The 20,543-nt window shown below is 37.3% G+C and overlaps 1 protein-coding gene across 18 annotated transcripts in view; it reads right to left on the minus strand.

The window, feature by feature from the left end:
* The window catches only part of RIMS2 (regulating synaptic membrane exocytosis 2), a 451,752-nt gene that overhangs the window by 46,967 nt on the left and 384,242 nt on the right, over positions 1-20,543 (minus strand). For all 18 annotated transcript variants that reach the window (XM_030495413.1, XM_030495423.1, XM_030495280.1 and 15 more), the window contains one exon: positions 5,058-5,299. In XM_030495413.1, the coding sequence (XP_030351273.1) occupies positions 5,058-5,299 (242 nt within the window). The remainder of the gene's footprint in view (positions 1-5,057; positions 5,300-20,543) is intronic.

The raw sequence follows: 20,543 nt of genomic DNA on the forward strand, positions 1-20,543 counted from the left end.
GAAGACATCATAGGACCCAGTCTCTGACAGTGTACATGTGACTGAATGTATGTACACAGAGGAAATGTTTTAGCATGTATGATCCATGCTGTGGTCCAGATTCTAAAAAAAAAAAAAAAAAGTCTTGAAAACATAAATAAAACTGCTTAGGCTTTTGAATATAATCAGCTTGCAAACATGTTAGGTCTTGACTAACTAAATAAAAGACAAAATATCTTCCCAGCTAAAGGAGTAATGTCAGCTAGAGAAGGGAAGACAAAAACCCAGGTATCCACCTGTCAGATACAGTGCATGTAAGTTGAAAGGGACATCTAAAATTGTGTAATCAGAAGAGGGCAAAGATCATTAAAAAATATAATAGAGTGTTACAAGTCTGCACATGTATGGAAACCTGATCATCAGTTTCCTCAGCAGGAAAAGGATTGCGCTCCAGGTATGAACAGCTAAGCAAACATTGTTAAGATGCTGCTTGGGCTTTAAATTTTATATTTTATTTTCCTCTGTAAAGAAAACCATCTTTTCCACCAGGAAGAATGCCTGTGGAATCAGGAACTGAAGGTTACAACATAAACTCTTCCCACCCCACCACATGTTAGCTTCTAGGAATGTTTGCTTGACGTAGTTGTAGGGACTATTCCTTTATCTACTTTTTGTAGCACTAAGAAGGTACAGGAACCAGAACTAAAATAAATTCTGATTTACCTTGCCACTCTATGCTATAGTATCATGTCTTTTACATAAGTCTTATCTTATGCAAAAGTTACATTAAATAAAATCAGTTTTGTGTTATCCAAACATCAGCTTGATTCCAAGGTTAAAGAAATTGTAGGAATTTCCAGGTTGGTTCCGCCCCCCCCCCCCCCAAGTTGCTTTGAAATGCATTAAATAAGTTCACAAAATACTGTTCTTGTATATCCTCACACCTAAAATTTTCATTAAAACAAATAATAGGAAAGAAATATCACAGCAATGATACACATTGTTAAAAGGAATATGAACTTCTAAAAAATAAATTACAGCTCTCCTTTAAGCTGAAATAGAAACCAGAGAATGACTCTCATCTATTTTTATTCATGTTTTCTGTATTCCCATAGTCTTCACACTTGCATTTTTTCTGTTTTTTCCTTTCCCATAACAATAGTGATCCATAGAGCAGCACTGAAGATCTTTTCATGTAATGCATATGGGAACACACTTGGATTCTCTTGCTACAATAATCTGAAAAAATCAGTTCCTACTGCCTATGTTAATGAGCTCAGATCTTTTCAACTTCTTGAACTATTATTTTACTCTCATAAATTACCCTTCATGGGCTTGGTCAGCAATGTTACTGGATCAGCAATTTTCTAAGCATTTAAGACTGTGTGTGTCTGAGGAGAAAGTCAGTGCTTACTCAGGTTTGTTTCATATTTCAACTGTATTCAGTTCTATCTCTGGAGAGACTATGCATTATATATATTCTGAAGAATGTAAACTAGTCATAGGTGAATGAAGTCCAAATACTGTTGTTAGGTAATAATAACAAGAGTAGTAGTAATAATAACCATAACAACAGCAACAATAATAATGACAACAACAACAGTTGCTCCTTTTGCTCCCACCTATAGCAAAAAATCAATATACCCTTTACCTGGAAAAACCCAAACAACTGTTCCTACCTGAATACACTAAAAGAATTACAGACCAGAATAAAAAATACTCTGTGGTATTTTGAGTGTCAATTTCTTAATATTATGCTAAATAATAAGAAATAGAATGATATTAATTTGAAAAGACAGTAAAAGTGGACCTTTTAAGGCATTTATTCTAAGTCTGATTCACAGACCTGAAAACAGTTATGACGACCTACGTTCAGAAAAACTTATGGCATAGATTTCGTTATAAAATATGAATTAAGAAAATCACTGAAATACAATTATGCTTTACAAAACACTTGAAAAAAGTTTCAGTTACTGATAGGCATTTCTTCACTGACTTCTGTATGAGCACACAGTTTACAAAAGCCTAGTTGCTATAAATATGATCACAACTTTCTATAGAATAGTATTGTTATCTGTATGCTTTTCAAGCCTGATACGTAAGGAAATACTTAGTTGATCAATTGAATGACATAATTTCTTAAGAAATTAACTAAGAACCCTTTATACTTCAACCAGTTTCTCTGGGGTGCCACCTGAGTATCCCCTGCCTCTCAGCTCCAGAACACTGTACTTACAGAATGTCTACAGCACATTAGTGTTTTGATCCCAGACCTTGTATTAATGCTTGTACCAATACATGATTTCTTGTGCAGGCACTTACCATCTGAAAACAGGAACACAATGAGATAAACCAGGGAAATATATACATTCATTAACTATATTAACTGCATGTTTTAAGCCTCTAGCATTCATGTATAACACTGGTGTCCAATATTTTCTTTAAGATGTGCTGATGGATAGAATCATAGAATGGTTTGGGTTGGAAGACACCTTAAAGATCTACTGGTTCCAACCCGCCTGCCACAGGCAGGGACATCTTCCACTAGACCACGTTACTCAAAGCCCTGTTCAGCCTGGCCTTGAACACTTCCAGGGATGGATGGGGCATCCACGATTTCTCTGGACAACCTGTTCCAGTGTCTCACTGCCTTCATAGTGAAAGATGCTTAAAACATGCAAGACACTTCTTTGTGATGTGACCTCACCCTCATGCACCTAACAGGTCACCATCTTGTGTCACTGGAGACACACAACCATACACATACTTAATCCAGGCACTGACACATGGCCACAGGTTTGCTCATTGTATGACCAGTGTGCTTGCATGACCCAAGTATTTAAATGATGTGATGCCTGGCTTGTTAGGTGCAGCCACGTGTGGCCACCAGAAAAGGCCCCTGAGGAGCACTGTCAAATAGAGCAGCAGGAGCTGGCGTGCGGTAACAGCTTTACAAAACAACCCATATCCAACCAATACATGAGAGGCCTTTCCAGAAAGCAGCAGGAGACGCACTGGCTGCTCTTGTCGGGGCCAGGCACAAGCCAGGCTAGGCACAGGCCAGACCAGGCACAGACCTCTCCCAGGGACCAGCCAAGGGAGAAGGGCTGCCAGCCAGAGCTGTGTGGGCTCTCCTTGTTCCTGCTGCTCCTCTATCAGCACTGAAATACAGCTCCTTATTCAAGAGTTTTTCAGAATGCCCCATTCGCATTCAACAGGTCAAGAGATCCTGATTACTTTTGAAAGAATTACATTTCACATTTCTCCCTGACTTGAGCATCTAATCAGTTGTTGGGCAACTGATTGGACATAACAGAGAGAAAAACTTCAGATCAAAAGTCCCAGATAACTAAGACAGCATGGTATTTAAATCAAATCTAGGCAAACCATACAATACGGATTCTCGCTAGTGCTAAGATATACTTGAACAACATAAAAAGAGATGGCATCCTTAATTTAATGTCTCTTACAGTAAGAGAAACAAGATTAGATCAGAACTAGTACTGTAGTGTATTGTATTAGACTCAATATTCAAATACATTAGAGTTACATACCTATGTACTATCACGAGTAAAATTTAAATTTCTAGGTGAGTTAATTGGTTATTTTTTTTCTTGCCCAACCAGACACTTCCCAGATCTGTATAAAGATGAATTAATCTTTTGCGTTGCATTCATTTGAACTCAGAGAAAAGAGAAATGTATATAAAACTGCCATTTCCATAACTCACAAGTGAATTGGTAAAACATGAGACTGCTGCAAAGACTTGCCTACTGATGGAGTCTGCATGATATTCAGAGCTTTTACTATATACGTTCTTTTCCCTCTTCATTCACTCCTGTGTCGTATTGCATTAAGACACACACTCAAGCTCTCTGCTCTCTTTCTGTACTCCTCCTCCCTCTGCACTCTTACCCCTCTTGCTTACCTTTTCTTTCCTCTCTTACTTACAAAGTTTACCACAATTTCTGACATTGAAAATCATTTTGCTCCATTTTCTTGTAGATTAAAACTCTCGTCACTTTGTTTTCACAATATAAACTGCAGGCTTTCCAGTGAACTGAAAAATCTCTTTATCAGTGTTTGAATGGCGGTTAGCACAATGGAGACCTTCAAATGGGGTCACACAGAGCTGAACACTATAAACTTATGTTGAACCCTATGACAACGTTACAACAGTTTTGCTTAAATACTGAACATACAATATATCTTATGTATGTACCTTGATATATATAAAAATATAAATGCATAACTACATAAATTGCTTGAACACTTTATGTATGTCATTAAAATACAAGTTATATTTTTCTATGTAAAATACACTTGTCCTATACAGCTTCCTCAATTGACAATGAGAGCTTTTCAGAGTGCATTATATGGATTTTCCCTGAAATACGAGGAATGGAAAAAAGTGTGTAAGTTTATAAATGCTTTAGGCTTCAAAGTAGAAAAACTCCATTTTTCTTAGGTAGAATATTTCAGTATCAAATTTTAGTTGAGGTAAACAGAAATGAGGAAAATTTATACTCATTGTAAATATGCTTATAAGCTGAAAAGAAATTAATTTTGGAGGAATAAACCAGTTGTCCTAAAGCAATAAAATACATAATTTGTTCAGGAAGATTGTTTCATTTCAAAATAAGGTTGCCTGTTCAGATGTGAAAACAAACAAACAAATAAAACCATATTAAAAGACACAAACACTATTTTTGACAAAAGAAACGAATTTTGCAACATTTCAGTGACCCTTCAGAAACTTGCAGTAAGGATCCCCCCCAAATCGGAAGTTGAGCAGCTCATGTTGGCTCCTGAGAAACAAGGAATTAGTGATTTAAGCAGGTTCCAGCAAGCAGAAAATAAAAGCCTCAGTCCAACCTGAAAAGGATCTTTGCAAAAAAAACCAACAAAACAGTTTAGTAAATGTCCAGAGAAAAAAAGATGTTTGACCGTTTTCTTCATTAGTAGAATGTTGTTGATTAGGTAACTCCAACGGGATATCCAAATGATTAAACCACAATACATACACATTATGTACATTGAAATGATAATTTGAGAGGGGAAAAAAATCCAGTTCCTACCAGTTTGGCTGAGTTGTGATGTGCTACGGCTTTTTCGTGAGAGACCCACTATGGCGACCATCTTTGCACCAATGCTGGAGCGTCTCTTTTTGCCACCACCACCAACAGTGCCTACTGCCGTGTCTGACTGGCTGCCATCATTCTTCTCCAGTGTGTACATATCCCCACCGATGCTGGTGCTCTTGGTCATGTTCTTTCCTGAGACGCCCATCTGTCTGCTTTGCATTTTGGATGTAAAGACACTGTCAGCCAGTAGATGGATAAACAGCGCAGACAAAGAAGAGTAAAAAGGGGAAGACAGAAAAGGACAGGTTTCAGATGGAAGGTTTTGGGAGACTGGAGGGTAAAAGCAGCTAATTCACACAGGTAGGGTTTAGTTTTTGGGAGGCAAAAAGGAGAAATTTTAATTCTATGTTCCTGTTTGGTCTTCTGTAAAATACTTGACTCATCAAAATTTTGTTTTAATTAACAAGCTCTTATTTACTGATTGTTTAAAACACATTACTAGGAAAAGTGTATCAAAGAATAACTCCATATATCATATGTACACTACTTGCCTGGGAAATTAAAGTTCTGTTTACAGATTACAAAATTATTTGTAACTATATTCCTCTATATAGCAGCCTAGCTTTGGTACTAAACATCCAGACATTTCAAGGATGTTTTCAGTAATCTGGTTTAGCTCAGTCATCCCACAGTAATAAACAGCCATAGGTTCTTTGATCCCTTGCTCAGCAACAAATACCTGTATTCTATATGTATTTGGCTGCTATGTAACACACATAATCATTACTGATAAAAAGGAATTTAATTCTAATATACCTTTTGTATGCATTTATAGACCGTTTCTACATGTTATACATGGCTGCATCTAAATGATCTGCTGCAGCATTTCACAGCATGCCCCAGGGGTCCAGGCTAAGGGACCTTTCCTTTGCACAGAAATGACAATCTACAATGATGACAGCAGTACCTATCCACATTTTGCCCTGACATCTAACTGGCAGGTATCTGGAAAAACATGCAGATCTGGAAACTCTGGAGCAAATGCAGGCCTGAGAATACATAGAGAATATTTCTTTTTCTGTGAAACTCTTGCACAGAACTTAGATCATTATTATTTTCTTCAATACAGTGCATCTCACCAAAAAGTCCCATGAGATACAGTCTCAGACAATCCACAAAACGGTGGAAAATTTCTGGAAACCAGGGGAAATTATGTTTGTGTTAAATTACTAGTATGCAAAGGTTAACAATATTTTTAGCCAATATTTATTTTTTTAAACAGATTTTCGAAAACATGCAAACATTCCTGGAGCTCTACTGTAAATTTTAGTGGGTATAGCCATACTCCTTTCCCCTTACCTACAATGGCCTGAATCTATTTCAAAAAAGGAAAGTTTTATTGCTTCTTCCTTAAGTTCCCCTTACCTACAATGGCCTGAATCTATTTCAAAAAAGGAAAGTTTTATTGCTTCTTCCTTAAGTTTTTACAATACATGTTCTGTTGGTAAAAACTTATCTATGGAATTAATGCAGTGTCCTCAAAAGCAAAGGGATAACTGCAATCTCTTCCCACTGATTCAAGGGGATTTGGGATGTGGTATCAGATTTCAAACAACAGTGCAGCTATTTAAGGTATCTGAGAGGTACCCATAAAGTGCTCCGCTCTTTAGTTGACAGCTGCATGTACATGAAGGCACAAAATGTTTGGAGTTAAGCCATAACCCAGACGAAAACATAAGAGCCAGTTTATAGAAAAAGTGGATCTCTACCATCAAGACAAAAAAATATTGAGTGTCCTTCTTAAGGAAGTTATAAATATGAAGGAGAATGATAGTTTGGATCAACAGATGGAGAGGCATGAAACAAGGCTGAAAGAGAGCCATACTGCCTGGCAAAAAATACCAAAAGACTGGAACACAGTGGTAACCTGAAAGCTTTTTTACTTGTTCCTTTTTAACTCTGTTTGCTGCTATATGTTAGTGCACACTAATTCAAGTTGGTACATTTATCACTAAGGAAGGAGTAGGATAGGATGTGGGTAAAGAGGAAAGCAGGAAGACAAAAAATGAGGATCTGTATTTTGGTGTCTTTCTAGCATTATGGTAACTTACTTGCCATGGTAACACCACCTGCTGTATTTTCTTTCAAACTACCGCTATTAGGGGTTGCTTCACAGAAACAAGATGCCACAGAAACTAGTTCTCAGTTTCAACACTACCTTCATATAAGAAATACTAGAGATATAGGAGGAAGAGTGGTGGGAAAAGCTAGTATCTTCAACCTGATCTTATGCAAAATCAGGAAATTAGAGCCCCTTAACCAGTAGTACTATTTTGAACCCAAGTTCCCTAAGGAAATATGATTAATGTGACTTTGTTTTCTGTCAGGTCTCTTTTCAGTATTTTAAAAAATCAGTTCAAATTTGACACAGGAGTAGAAAACTAGAGCTATTTAGTTTCTAAAACTGTTTTGAAAACAGATCCCTGGAGAGAGATCTTGTGAATGCCCCTTTGGGAAAGACTGCTTAACATGAGCCGGCAGTGTGCGCTTGCAGCCCAGAAAGCCAACCGCATCCTGGGCTGCATCAAAAGAAGCGTGACCAGCAGGTCGAAGGAGGTGATCCTGCCCCTCTACTCTGCTCTTGTGAGACCCCACTTGGAGTACTGCGTACAGTTCTGGTGTCCTCCTCAACATAAAAAGGACATGGAGCTGTTGGAGCGAGTCCAGAGGAGGGCCACGAGGATGATAAGAGGGCTGGAGCACCTCCCATATGAAGACAGGCTGAGAAAGTTGGGGCTGTTGAGCCTGGAGAAGAGAAGGCTGCGTGGTGACCTCATAGCAGCCTTCCGGTATCTGAAGGGGGTCTACAAGGATGCTGGGGAGGGACTCTTCCTTAGGGACTGTAGTGGTAGGACAAGGGGTAATGGGTTCAAACTTAAACAGAGGAAGTTTAGATTAGATATAAGGAAGAAGTTCTTTACAGTGAGGGTGGTGAAGCACTGGAATGGGTTGCCCAGGTAGGTTGTGGATGCTCCGTCCCTGGCGGTGTTCAAGGCCAGGTTGGACAGAGCCTTGAGCCACGTGGTTTAGGGCAAGGTGTCCCTGCCCATGGCAGGGGGGTTGGAACTAGATGATCTTAAGGTCCTTTCCAACCCTTACGATTCTATGATTCTATGATTCTATAAGTCATTACAGAATCTCTGTTATTTCATGTAGGAGCTCATTTACACACATGGACTGATAAGGAAGTAACAATTTTCCTGCTTGCAGAACAACCTATTCCAATGATCTATTTTTTAAGAATTATTCCAGGAAATCAGTGAGTTCCTGTCATATAGAAAATAGTAATTCTTTCATCGCTTTATAAGCAATATTAACATTTAAGAAAGGTCTTATGTCATAGCAGTGAAACAAATATTCTGTTTTCTCATTAAAAAAAATACTGAGGAGAAAGTGCCCATTTCCTGAGTCTAATGTGCCTTTGAGCTGCTTCGTGTGTCATTTTCCAAGAAGTATAATTCTATTTAAGAGCAATGGATTACAACAATTACCCTTATTAAAGAAATCAATGTGCTTAAAAAGGCTGGCATGCAAACAAAGTTGCTATAATTTCACTATGAAATTAACTATGAAAGTACTACGCATTACAAAAATTTGCTCCTTGGCTGCTGTCTAAAGGCTGTGTATCACAAAATGAAGTTTTGCTGTGTACACCTGCCAACAATGAGGTAGACCTCATTCTGCCACATTCTTTTGACCAACTGAGAAAAGTAGGAAAGAGAATTCAAATAAAGAACAGGGGATTTACATTTAGATTTGCATGCATATACCAAATAGTAGTACAAATGGCTAATAAAAGTTCATTCACAAAACTGTATTTTTTTTTTCCTGTAGATTTCTAAAAATATTTGCTTTAGTTAAAGGTTTGGGTTTTTTACCCTCCCTCTCTCTTTAAAAGCAGCAGAGAAGATATCTTTGTTATGCTCCCAACTAGCAACCAGCTCCTGGAGAAAGCCATCACATAGCAGTGGCTTTATTTTTTTCTCAATTCCTCTCTCAAAAAAAGCTCTTTGAGAAATAAGTACTATTAATAAGTATAATAAGAGTATAATAAGTGTAATAAAAGAATAAGAGAGTTCTGAGTGGCTTATAGTGCCTCATAGTAAATCTGCAGTGGTCATGACCCTCCTTCATCAACACTCTGAACCTTTTCTGGCAAAACTCCCACTCACTAATTATTCTTGGTATATGCTTGGTATCATCACTAGTGAAGCTACCCTTTTAACCAGTCTGCTTTTTCACAGTGTGAGAAATTGATTATTCTCAGAATAATTGGATGTTGTATGTCAGGTTTGCTTCTTTTCTGAGGTTACAGAAAGATGGACTTTAGAGTAAAACAGAGTAAATCCTACAACCTTTTCTCTTAATAGGAATCCGAAATTACTGGAAGTTTTCTTTACATGTACACAAACATAATCACACACATCCAATTAAATATGTACAACAATATTTTAAAACTGACATTAAATAAGAGTAATTTATAAGATGATATCAGTCAATGAATAAATATGCACTAAAATATGTTCTCAAGGTGCCTTATGAGGTATTAATCTGAAAAATATCCTCTGCAAAGACACTATGCAGCCAGGTGGGGAAAAAATTAAAAGAATTAGCTATGCTAGTCCCAATAACATGTACATGATGTCATAATAACCACTCTTACTAGAATCAAGAAAAGAACAAATAATCACAGAACGCCAGCTGTGTAGCAGCCCACAGCATACAGCAATATCAGATGGAAGGTGGCAGCCAGGCCACTGACTTTGGGTTAAGGGGACCAGCCAGGGTGATGGTCAAAGCTCACATGGGAGTGAAGCTTCCTGCATTACCCCTAAATCCAGAAAACCACCTGAGGACACCAAGAACTGCAGATAGGTCTCTGTCTGTGTATCTAGTCAGATACTTCAATTTTCCAGTGAACAGAGGAAGAGTTCTCTACTCAGCCCTGCACTTCAATCACTTGCTGTCCTAGTTTTTCTCAGTTGTGAGAAGTAACTTTGCACACCCTATCTAAAATACAGCATTTCTCTGTAATCCCTTCACAAACAAGCAGAAGGATACTCCAATTCAAATTAAGTTAATCGTTAAATAACAGTTTAACAGTTAAGTGCAAAATACACCCTGAAATCTGACCATCAATTAAAACAATGTACTTAAAGCAAACTTAAGATAGCTGTTAAGTATTTTTATATTTTACCAAGTGATAACTGTTCCAGATAGTCAGGTTCAAGTTGGGCATCTCAGCTTCCTATGTCTCTTACAGTACATTTTCTTAACTTTAACTGCTTGTGGCCACCCATGATATGGATAAATTTGAGAGGAATATGTTTTCAAAGCTAAAGCAGAAGTTATTCAAAACAAACAAGAGACAACAAACAAAATTAGTTCTTCAAAACAAATTAGGCATTAGAAATGAGAGTAAGATATCTGTAAATATTTGTAATTTAAAGCCAACAGTGGAGTACAACAACCCTTAGAAACAGATATTTTTCTTAAAATTATACCATGCTAGCCAACTGAGGACAGTCAGACTGACAGTCACCTATAGTAGGAACTTTAATATGGTCCTTATCGTCATTGAAGACCCCTGTACCATACCTATAGTAGTTAATAAAATGGTTTAGGCCTGTCGTCTGACCTTGACAGCCTGCATACACACAGCTAGCTTACATCTTTCCCAAAACAGGGTTTTCTCAGGCGTGTTGCCTAGATGAAACAGACCCTGACCTATGCTACCTCCTGAATTGTACCTGGGCTGAATCAGGGGCACCTTATTGGTGTGTCCAGCACAAAGCTATGCCAAGGACAGAATTTTTTAAAATAATATGGATGATTAAGACTATGTCCTGGCTCTCTCTAGCTTACTGGTATAGACATAGCCTTAAATTTCTTGATAATACTACAAATCTCAGATTGTTTTCAAATTCTGATCTTTAATAGGCCAATTCTAGCCCATAAGCTTTTTCTGAATATTTTTAGAGAAAAACAGTAAGCAAGTACAAATGTGCTATTCATAAATAGCTTTCTAGAAAATGCAGTTTTATATTTTTGGGTTTCTTGAAGGCATTAATCTGCAAGATCTGTTTGCAGAGACCTGCTTCAAAACAGGGAGGACAATTATTCTTTGGGATCAGATATGCTCTCAAGGTATTCCATACTCCTCTTATAGCAGATAATCAGAAACTATCTTGTTTTTCTCCCCAGTTTGTCGATACCTGTGCTGAATCACAGAAAGATTAGAAAACATTGGCAGACAACTCTCTCAGAATACAGTGTGTAGGACTGGCTACTTGGAAAATGATCCCTTCTGGAGTTGATGCATAGATAGAGAGGAATGCCATAAAGTGCATAAGGAAATCCTCATAGAAGAGAGGCAGCGGAGTAGATCTCATAAGGAGATCTTTGCTTTAGTCTTGGTATGTCCTGCTTTATACAGACCATTTCCTTGATATCCGACCAAGAAGGTAAGCAACTGTTTATGAGGTTCAGGTTAAGGAGAGGGAAGATTTCACAATGGAAGAAGATCCTGCCTCAAAAGCAGAGAAAATTATTTGAAGCCACTTTATATACAACAGTATAGCTGGTAACTCTTGCACCAGGTAAGATGGACTTGTGCTGTGGGCAAATGCTTCAGATCCTAGATAAACAGGTTCCAGGTAAACTTGGTTTAATCGACATTTTGGGATGTTAAGAAGTAAAAATCAAGTCAGAAACTTTATCCAGTCTCTCCCAATTTCTGACTTAGTAGTGCTTTAAAATTGTTTAATAATCACAAGATAATATTAATTTTAAAACTAATTGTTAATATTGCTGACCGCTCCTTTTTTTTTTTTTCCCACAAAGCAGTTTCAGGCACACTGAATCCTCATTGTTTCATGTGCACCAAATGGAAAGTCTTGTCTTCTCATAGTTAAAAACCTGCAAGTCTTTGGCTGCAGCTTTTGAATCAGTTGCAGAGTGGGAGCGCATCTCACTAGTTAGTCAGATTCTTGCCTACAGAAACAGAAACTCCTTACAGCAACTGGCTGATTAGTACAGTTAGTGACAAATTTCCTTAGGAACCTTTTGCTTAGGGCAGAAAAACAAAACAAAACACAAACTAAACAAATCCTACTGACACCTGGGAGTCCTTATGCTTTATCATGCCTTTTGAGATTTACAATATGTGGCAAACCAACCAGAATGAGGATGGAGGAACTAAAGACAATGATTCCCCTGAAAGCTGTTACTGCTATAAAAAGCGATTATGAAGTCCCACAGGTTAAAGAACCTCATTAAGATTTTTGCAGGCATCTTATGTTGTTGCACAGAGCAGTACCGCCCATTCTTTCTGTACATTAAGCAATCCAACAGGCCACAACGAGAAGGGCTAAACTAAAAAAAAACCCCAGAGACTTAATATTTCTCTAGGGACAAGAAATAAAAATGACAAACAGGCCCAAACCCAAATCTTAGGATTCTACAGTCATTCAAAAAGCAGAGATCATACCTTTCTAGACAACCTCTGCCACCATCTCATTTTTCTCTCCTTGTCTTAGCAAAACGATAATTGGACTCTTGTAAGGTAAACACGTCTCTTTCCCTGGATCTCATTTGTTAAATAATTAAATCGCAATCCATCTGCCAGCTCAATATAAGTCCCAGGAACACCAGCTGTGTAGCTTAGCTAATAACTTGCTGACAACTGAACGGTCATTTCCCATAACCCATAACTGTTACCCAGCATTTCTTCTTGTCTCTTCCTCTTTCTGCTCTTCCTTCCATCATCTTCCTCATTAACATATTGAAAAGACAGGTATTTTGTGTTGGTAGATAGATAAAAGCTTTGTTTTCCCTCTGCACTAACCTAGTAAGTTGACATCACTTCCAGAGGAGTTCTGAAGAAGTACTGCTAAAGTACTATTAAACTGACTTTTAAACCAGGCCTTGGCCCTGGACCCTAACAGTGAATGGCAGAAAGCAGCACAGGGAGCCATGCAGAATCCTTCTACCCAATGACTCCATAATCACTAGCAAATTACAAAGAATACCACTTATTCTACAAAGAATAAATGAAAATGCTATTCTATCCATTTCTAAGTGAGAATAAACTTATTATGACAATCTTTTTTTTTTTTTTTCCACTTACCAACAATTGCACTTTACTAAAACCAGTATTATGAAGCACAGGCATTTTTCCAGTCTACAATATTACTAGTATTTTTAAATGCAAAGGAGAAGATATCAATACTTTCCATTGTACTGCATATTGTTAATGGGATTTCTGAAGATTTTCTTTGTTATCTTTGCAGCAGAATTGGAAATGAAAATATATGATCTTGTTCTATCAAAAGTGTATGTATTGGAATATCAGATTTACTCTTAAATCATTTGGTAGATCTTGCAGGTTTCTTTTCTCACAATGCAAAGTCCAAATTACTACTTCCCTGTCATTTAGCTTAGTTCTCTCATAATGGTCCCTAAAGAAAATAAAGCACCTGCAATAGTAAAAATGCACTTTGCCAAGTGTGGAGTACAGCTGTGTGCAGTGATGTCCTAGGGAAAGGATTTTAACAATTTTTCAGTTGTTGTAATAGATAGATGTTTTCAAATACATGTCTCTTCTGAGACTGGAAGACCCACTGAAGACTTTGTTTTCAGCTTTTTATAGGCAGGAAAGGAACTTTAATACCATTTTTAATAGATCTCTTAACTCGGTTGGTGAAGCTCTCATTTCATTAATTTGCTCAAGAAATTTAACAAAAACAGCATTACGGGGAGAGCTGTGGTGTAGGAAATAACATTTCCATGGGAACAATGCTTCCAGCCAGTGCACACACTCATTTGCCAATTCACATCAAAGAGAGACACTGCAGGTTTGAAATTATAATGACTTAGTCTCCTGAGATTAACTTGGTCAAAAACTATCATGTTAACTCATTTGTGATACAAATCTCTAATACCTACTGGACTAACTTAATTATTAGGTTTATTTTATTGAAATTATAACAAGAAAGTTGGCGGGAAACAATAAAACAGTAATTATAATGCATTTTGTTATGTACATTACTATTCAAGGAAAACTTGTGTGCACATTTCAAAATAAAAGTAACAATACTTTTATATACAGTGTCTGTTTCAAAGCTCTCTTTCATTACAAATCAGAATTACCTCACCTGTTACAGTACATAGGTTGACTTGAACTGGATCTTCCCCACTCTGATAGATATCAAGCTCTGCACACTGCTTTATTATTATAAATTAATAGATATGTACCTTTTTCCATATCATACCTAGTGTGTTTGGTTTTTTTAAATAGGACCAAATTTCAAAATTGTTTGGGGTCAGGCCATTGAATTACTTCCCAAACATTATCACACAATGAGTGAAACAGAAAAAACACCGTAATAGATAACTGTTTGTGAATACTACCAGTTGATGATAAACTTTCAAGTTTTCCTTTACCAAGTTACAGAGAAGATTTATTATTCTGCTAACAGTAGTGAATATCTTTGCAGAAATCCCTTCTTTTGAGACAGTGAACTAAACCAGCCATTTACTGTGTGTGAAAACAAAAGAAAGCTACCGAGAAAACTAGCTGAGGTCCAAACGTCTTGCATTAGTCAGCTTTCCTATTCATATGTAAATACAAGCAGTACATATGAGCTTTGAAGGCTTGGCAATAAATTTAGTACATTCCAAACAAAGGCAGAGTTGGTTTTGAACAACATCCAAAACCTTTGAGATTAGAAAGCACCTTCTTTAACCCAGTCTGGCAAAGAAGCAGTTGCATTTGTAAAAACATGTTAACAACTAGCCAAATTAAAATCCACAGTGAGCAACCAGATTTAACTGAGAGTGTCCTTACAGAAATGCATATTGCATGTACTTAACCTGAAAGTTAAATGTTATGTGTTTATTCAAACATACTGTTGAATTACAGTCTTCCAACAGAAATGGAAGAGAAGGGTCATTCTGTTTTCTGGATTAACACTGCTGACTAAGTCACAACCTATACTACAAGCTTGCTTAGTGCTGCCCAGATTTGTTCTCTGAAGAGCAGAAAAGAGCTCTATGAAATGAAAAGGTATCAGTGATTTGATGAACCAAACTTTAAATCCACTGCATGTCCAAGACCTAAAATCACCAGAGAAATAATGTAAAATCAAGTTGGAAAACTGAGAAAAATTTCAGACTTGAAGGCAAAAATGCTCAAAAATATACAGAGGTGAGAGACATCATGCACCGCCTCAGGGTAAGAGGAACAATGATTTTACTTTACTTGCAAAACTGCAATTAGCTATATGGAAGATTTTCTTAGAGAGCACACTGACAGCTAGAAAATGCTGGAAGATAGACATGCAAGAACTGGATGTGCTACTGTGACATTACATTAAAGGGAAAATCACATAATACACATAATAAATAAAGCCTGAAAGGGCTTTATTTTAAAAAAATACCTGTAGTCAATATGGATTTCACTATAGCTTCATCTGTACTTCACTCGTGAAAGACTGGATTGCTTTGATTAGTACTGTATAATATATGTATGCTTATGCTCGTTGTACTGCTTATGTGTATGTGTATGGCAGCGGGCAACTGAAGAACAAAGCAACTCTGACATTTCCTTCATTCCTTGTAAATTTGGGTTGCTTGAGGACTCAAAAAAATCAGGGTCAGAATAGGCACTGCTAACATCTCACAAACGCATAGCATCTCTCGGAATTGATCTTCTGGGACTGAGAGCTAAATGGACACAAGCAAGAGATCTGAAGCCATAATTACCTCAACCAAAGAGACATTATCTGGGACATCATGATCTTGCTTGTCTGACTTCTGTCACTTTGACAAAATGACTTTGAGTCACTTTGGGTCTCTGGGGGAAATTAGAAAACCATACAGAAAACTTAAGACCATCAGAAAAAGAAATTCTGAGGAAACACGGCTTACACCTTTCTGAACATAAGTCTGCAAACGTTGTTTTTCTGACCTGGGGAGGACTGGTCTATGAGCAGAACTCCCTGCTGAGGCAAGGTGCACCTTGCACATCATGCCTTGTTGGAGCAAAAACTCATTTTTTTTTACCATAGGCCTTCATAGTAATCATGCTCATGTTATGGCTTTATCTGGGAAGTGCTGGGCTACCAGAGGTATTTGTAGGGAAATATATTGGCTATTTCCTACTAGGGGCCCCCTAATGACACATCTCCCAGCTTGTTTAGGTAGCACCTTATGGACTTCTTAGACTAAGATGAGTATGAACACCATACAGATGCAGTGATTGTACTAAACCAAAATGTTCAGATGCTTGGTCAAATAACATTAAAATCAGATAGATGGGCAATGGCAAACCACTGAAGTATCATCTTAGCATAGGTATTAAGTACACAATAGTCAGAACAGCACTGGGTCCCTGATCCTTAGTTAAAATATCATACTTGCGAGATGGGTCTGGCAACGTGTTTCAAATGCACTGGCACAAACCCAGTAACTATGTTTTAGAAATACTTTTATGAAGTAACAGGAAGGAGTTTGTTTCTTAGAAGGCTAAGTGATAAGCTTATTAATTATGTTTAATGAAGTACATTTAGAGCAATCAGAAAAGGAACTATATTAATTCTACAGAATCTTTTCACTTTTCTATTAAAATAGTACTCAGGTAAAAATAGTGAAAACATATAGCATTAAGACAGAACCACGTAATCATAATATAAAAAAAAAAAAAAAAAAGCCTGGTGAGCTTCAACATTCAGTTCCTTGGGTTTTGAGCAGTTTCTACCCCACCCTTACTTGTTGCTATTGCTATTATTGTCCACAGACCTGTATTCAATCATATGCAAATAATGATAAAAAAGTCTGCCTATTGAAGAATTTATGATTCCACCTGGTTTTAAATATCTTCAGAAAATGAGTCTTTTTTTAATACTTTTTTTTTATTTAAAAGTGAAAAACTAATTTCAACATTTGTATTTGTTTCAAGTCCTCATTTTGATTTTTCTCTTCATTCCTAGTTCCCTGCATGTCTACAGGGTTTTTCATCTGCACTTCTTGGTGTAGTTTTTTTTTTCTTTAAACTACTGATGCACTGTTTTTAAATAACCTTCAGTAACAGGAGTACGTCAGTGCTTTCTGCATCACAGGTCAGATCTGACTCAATAGAGGTTAAAGTGCAGGCTGCATTTCATGGAAAGGGATCAGTCTCAATGATACTGTGTTGCTGTCAAAGAAAAAATGCCCAAGTTCCCTGCTGGGCACCTTATATCAAAGCTGCAGGCTCTTTCAAATGAGGCATTTTCACTGTTCACCTGTTAATAATGTGTACTTCCAAATTCATTACTTTATTATTTCCCAGTGGATCAAAATAAGTTTAGGAGTTGTAAAGGAGTCTATACATCTTTTGTATTTACTCCAAAGTAGCAGGAAGAAAAGGGGTCTTTAAGGATTTGGTAGATGGTGACAAATAACTTAGAAACAGGTGAATTTGCTAGATTTATTAAATGATTTGTATTCTACTCTCAGCACAGATTTCAGAACAAGTATATGAATTCATACAATTCCTTTCTGAACCACTGATAATTTGGACCCTTTTCAGTAATATATTTCCAGAAGTCACAGGTAATTTTCTTCTGTATGTCATCTACAAAAGCGTAGAAATCCAAATTATTAGCGGTATGTGTTGCTATACTCAGCAGCTATATGAATTTACGACTTTTGAAGACTTGCCTCACTCTGGAACACTAAAGTTGAAAAGTTTACATCCAAAAGTGGTGGCTTCGAATCTGTACTTCACATGGGGCAAGAATTTGCTAACAGACTCTACCCAGCCCAATAATACGAATGCAATCATACTGAAAAAAAGTTTATTTTAGGTCCTTTGATTTCAGAGATTTGCAATACAGAAGCAGCTCTCTGCTTATCTAGTCAGAAGTAAGCACAAAGTTATGTTAGAGGAACACAAAATAAAGTTGCTGCTTTTTGTTCAAGAACTCTGTCCATTATACCTGCCCCAGCTGCCTGAATAATGAAATGTTTTGCAGCTGAAAAGAGCACTGTACTGCAACCTGCCATTCTTACCTCAGGAGTGGCAAGGTCATTGTTGTGATGTTAACAAATTTGTTAGACCAACATCTTGGATTGAGAGCTGCATGAAACTGCATGGTGACATGGTTTCATGAAAAATTATAACATTGACATTGCTGTACTGAAGTTGTACTCCCATGGCAGAAATTACAGTGGGTGAACCTATCTGTGTGTCTGTATGTCTGTGTGTCTGTGAGTCTGCCTGTCTGTCTGTCTCTGTCTCTGTCTCTCTGTCTATGGCTACTGGAAGCAAAGACTGCCTGTACTGCAGTTATGCTAAAGGACTGATCATGTAGTGGGAAAAGTCTCAGGCTAAAGCTTTCCCTTAAAATCATGTGGCCTATTTGTCTAGAAAGGTTAGGCACAATTAACTTCTCTCATCTAGTAGTGCAGTTGGAGCAATCATAATAATTCTGAAATAGCTTTAAGAAACCAAACAGTGTATGCACACTGAAAATGGATTCTCAGTGCTTGTCATCTTTCACACGGTTTTTGATATTTTTACCAGAATACAGATTTTCAAAAACAGTTATTGGTTTCCACTCCTGTGAAGGTGCTTCCACAGACTGCATCAACATGCTTTTTCATTCAGCTTTGCAAAACACTGCATTTAACTGGTAATAGCTGCAATCACAGTGGAAGGCTCATAAAAACTGAGCCTTATGAGTATTTCATAAAAATGAAATACTAGATTACAACATAATGAAAAACTAAGGAACAAACACTCATCAGGAAACAGTTTTAAAACCTAGAAATTAAATTCTTTAAAGATTTTTTTACTGAATGACACAATAAAGGGAAAGGGCATAGAGCATGAAGAAGCATTAGGAAGATAAAAAGTTTTGTATTTGAAGAAATCCATTGCTTAAAACTACATCTCACACTCTGTTTCGTGTGTCCTCAAGTGCCTCTGCAAACTTATATCCTAGCTGACTTTTTCTGCCACAAATTCTCTTTCCTCAGTTGTGTCATCTTTCTACTTAACCAGCTATTTCTTCAGCTGTCCTTTAGCATTCACTTCTTCACAATTGATGTCACTGATTTCTTCCAATATATAGCAAAACACATGACTGATTCTTCTGGGCTGTCTCTGCATTCTCCTCTTTATACATTTCTCTCCCCTTCCTCCTGCCATGAATGTAGAAATTTCTCACTGGAACTCTTCCTCAACTGTTTGATTTGATGCTATCTTCTGATTTCCTTTTCTCCCATGCCTCTTTCCTTATTCTTACCTCTAGCCACCTGGTCATCACTGGCTTTTTCCCTAAATTACAGAAACATGATTTAGCATATCCCTTTAGAAAGTAATGCAGAACCTCTAGTCTTGCTTTCATCACAGTTTATATACTGGGCATGACGTGCTGTGGTATGGAATACCCCTTTGGCTAGTTTGGGTCAGGTGTCCTGTCTCTGCTTCCTCGCAGCTTCCCCTCCTCCCTGGCACAGCATGATACTGAGAAAGTCTTTGATAGGAGTAAACATTACTTAGCAACAACTAAAAACATCAGTGTTGTCAGCGTTGTTCCCAGACTGAAAGTCAAAAACACAAGCACTGCACCAGCTACTAAAAAGGAGAAAAATGACTGCTACTGCTGAGCCCAGGACACTCGTGTTTTTCCACATTGCCTCTAATGTCCTCCAGAAACATTCACAAAGTTATCTTATTTTCTTTCTTTCAACCAACCCTGATGTCAAGGTGTCCCCAGCCCAGTATGGTAACTAGCTCCTGTCATGTGGAACATCTCTTAATTCTCCTGTGTTTCCATCTCTGGACTCCTATGTCATCTCATAACAGACTCTGTGTGCTCGGAATAGAGGTTGAATTTTTCTTATGTATTTCAACAGTGTATAGCAGAGTGAAATCCTGCTCTGTCATTACAGTTGCTGTGTATTCATATGATAAAACAAAATTATCCTGACTATCAGAATTAGGATATCTTAGGATCGATATTTAAAAAAATGCTAAGGAAGATTAAGATTTAGAGCAGTCTTAAACAGATTTCCTGCAATAAAAATGATGAATTCTCACACATTAGATCTAAGAGGGCTTTTTTTGTCCCTGATGTCATCAAGGAGCTGGAACAAGAAATAACATCAGGGAACTGTACATAAGGAATCCTTAAAAATCACAACGGAGAAGCTTGATCCATGCTTTGTGTTTACTAACATGCATTGCCAAGAAAGAACACAATTATATTTTCCCTATAGGTCAACCATATGCCAAGGTTTAGTTTTACAAGGTCTAATGAAGGCAAAATCTGATGCTGCAGCTATTTCTGCCAAAAAAGATTCATTGATTTATTGTGCTCCAGTGGTCCAAAAGCTAATGCAGTTTATTGCACTGAAGGACTCTTTAAAATA

The sequence above is a fragment of the Strigops habroptila genome, chromosome 1, assembly GCF_004027225.2.
Source record: "Strigops habroptila isolate Jane chromosome 1, bStrHab1.2.pri, whole genome shotgun sequence".
NCBI classification, from domain to species: domain Eukaryota; kingdom Metazoa; phylum Chordata; class Aves; order Psittaciformes; family Psittacidae; genus Strigops; species Strigops habroptila.